At 49.6% G+C, this 2,472-nt stretch overlaps 1 protein-coding gene across 1 annotated transcript; it reads left to right on the forward strand.

Annotated features, from left to right (window-relative positions):
- Window positions 1-268: 268 nt before the first annotated feature.
- LOC105051970 (brassinosteroid LRR receptor kinase BRL2) lies at window positions 269-1,473 on the forward strand. The gene has a single exon (XM_010932633.4). It carries the CDS (start codon window positions 289-291, stop codon window positions 1,393-1,395), a length of 1,107 nt encoding a protein of 368 aa, XP_010930935.1. The 5' UTR covers window positions 269-288; the 3' UTR covers window positions 1,396-1,473.
- Window positions 1,474-2,472: the final 999 nt, after the last annotated feature.

Genomic DNA, 2,472 nt, shown 5'->3' on the forward strand with positions numbered 1-2,472 from the left:
ATGGAAGAAAAATGAGAAGCCAAACGAAAGCAAGAAGAGAAAAAGCCAACGCGGTTGACTCCAAGTCGACGACTACGAAAAATACCCACGACATATCCCATCCTCCCCTGGTTTTCTCTTCTCCTTCTATGGAGCCTCCTCCCCTCTTCCTCTTTCTTCCTTTTTTTCAAGTCAGAAACCCTCCCACCAAACCCTAACCCTAATCCCCATCCCAATTACAGTTCCGTTCTTCCTCTACTTATTTTTCTTCTATTATTCGATCGATAGGATAGGATTTGGATTCCGGCCATGGAGGGAGCTCTACAGGCCCTGATCGCCGCCGTTGTCGCCTTCTTTGCCGTCGTCCTCCTCTTCTTCCTCATCCTCCTCCTCTGCCCCCGTACCCCCAAATCCCGCCTCGGACCCTCGGCTCTGCCTGCGCCGCCCCTCCCTCTTCGCCGCCCCCCGCCTGCCTCCATCGTTGCCGACGAGAGCGCCTCCTTCGACCCCTCCCTCGACCACATCTCCCTCAACGAGCTCGCCGCCGCCACGAAGGGCTTCGCCGCCGACGCCATCATCGGCGACGGCAGCTTCGGGTTCGTCTACAAGGCCCGCCTCTCTTCCGGCGCCACCGTCGCCGTCAAGCGCCTCTCAGCCGACGCCTTCCATGGCTTCCGCGAGTTCCGCGCCGAGATGGAGACCCTCGGCGGCCTCCGCCACCCCCACCTCACCCGCATCCTCGGCTACTGCATCTCCGGCGCCGACCGCCTCCTTATCTACGAGTTCGTCGAACACGGCTCCCTCGACCACTTGCTCCACGAGTCCGACTCGCGCGACTCGATCGACTTGGTCTCCTCCCCACTCCCGTGGCCGATCCGTGTCCAGATCGTCCGCGGGGTCGCCGCTGGCCTCGCCTTCCTTCACGAGGAGTGTCGGCCACGGATCATCCACCGGGACATCAAATCGAGCAACGTGCTGCTCGCCGCCGACTTCGAGGCGCGGATCGCCGACTTCGGGCTGGCGCGGCTGGTGGACGTGTCGCGGACGCACGTGTCGACTCAGGTGGCGGGGACGATGGGGTACATGCCGCCGGAGTACAAGGAGGGGCTGATGGCGGCGACGGTGGCGGCGGACGTGTACAGCTTCGGGGTGCTGATGGTGGAGACGGCGACGGGACAGCGGCCGAACTTGCTCCGGCGTCTGGAGAACGGGAAGCAGGTGTGTCTGGTGCGGTGGACGAGGAGGATGGTGGAGGAGAGGAGGGTGATGGAGGTGTTGGATGCGAAGATGGGGAAGGAAGGGGTGAGAGAGGAGGAGGTGAAGGGGTATTTGGAGGTGGCCTACAGGTGTACCGATGAGAACCCAAGGAAGAGGCCCACCATGGCGGAGGTGGTATCCCTTTTGGATCATATTTAATTTAATTGTTACACTTGGACAAAGTGCATTAGTTGTTACTAGGCAAGCCCCTTTTTTTTTTTTTTTTTTTTGTTGGGTTTTGGGGGTGGGGGGGGGGGGGGGGGTTTAGCTATAACTACTATCGGAAAAAAGAGATGAAAATTGTTATTCTTTGTAGTTGTTATGTATATGTACATATAATATATATGGATATGTGGTGAAGCAAGACTGAAAAATTGGGATGATTTTAAGCATTTATTGGAGTTGTTGGTTTGTGGAATGAGAGCTTTTAATTACTTGGACTGCATCTGTACCCATGCAATGTGTTGTGTTTTGTTTCTGATTGAACATTTTGATTTCAGCTGGCGTTGGCTTCTAATATTCTCTCTAACTTGAACTTTTTGTTTGGATCGAGCATCTTATCTGCTTTGTCTCCTTTCTCTTTTGCTTGCTTCGTATACATAAGAGTTGCATTAGTGGGCAACAAAGAGAACCAAGAGGGGAGGAAGGGCCTTGCAATCTGCTTTAATTGTACTAGTTCAGTAAATGAATAGATTGAGCTAGAGCTAGTCTTAGCTTGCTTGAACTTGGCTTAATTATATATATATATATATATATATATATATATATATATATATATATATATATATATTATACACTATCTAAATTAATCTTTAGAAAAGCCTATTTTCATATTATATATCAAAAATGAATATACTTTACATAAAGAAGAATGCCTTCTATTATGCAAGTTTTGATAGATCTCTGAGTTCTCTCACTATATCTCTTAGATAGAAATAACACAAGGATCACTTAAGTTACCTAGTTCAAGGTTCATTTGATTGCAAGGCAGAATACGGCTTGATTAAGCTTGGTTCCTTTGTGATCTATTTGGGAAAGATCCAGGTCCATCGAGGGTTGCAACCCCAATGATATATGACTTTGAGCACTAAATATTAACTTGTAGCAATTCCTCGTTTCTCTTAAGCATTTTTTCCTCCAAATTCCTATGCATGGATGCAACGCATGATGCTCTTACACTTTAAGAAGTTGTTCGGCATTTCCCATAACCAGATTCTAGCCATAAATCTCTCACTT

This window comes from Elaeis guineensis, chromosome 9 (genome assembly GCF_000442705.2).
Source record: "Elaeis guineensis isolate ETL-2024a chromosome 9, EG11, whole genome shotgun sequence".
NCBI classification, from domain to species: Eukaryota; Viridiplantae; Streptophyta; class Magnoliopsida; order Arecales; family Arecaceae; genus Elaeis; species Elaeis guineensis.

What these genes read in the sequence shown, in the direction of transcription:
- LOC105051970 (XM_010932633.4), top strand. Translation starts at nt 289, where the DNA reads ATGGAGGGAGCTCTACAGGCCCTGATCGCCGCCGTTGTCGCCTTCTTT.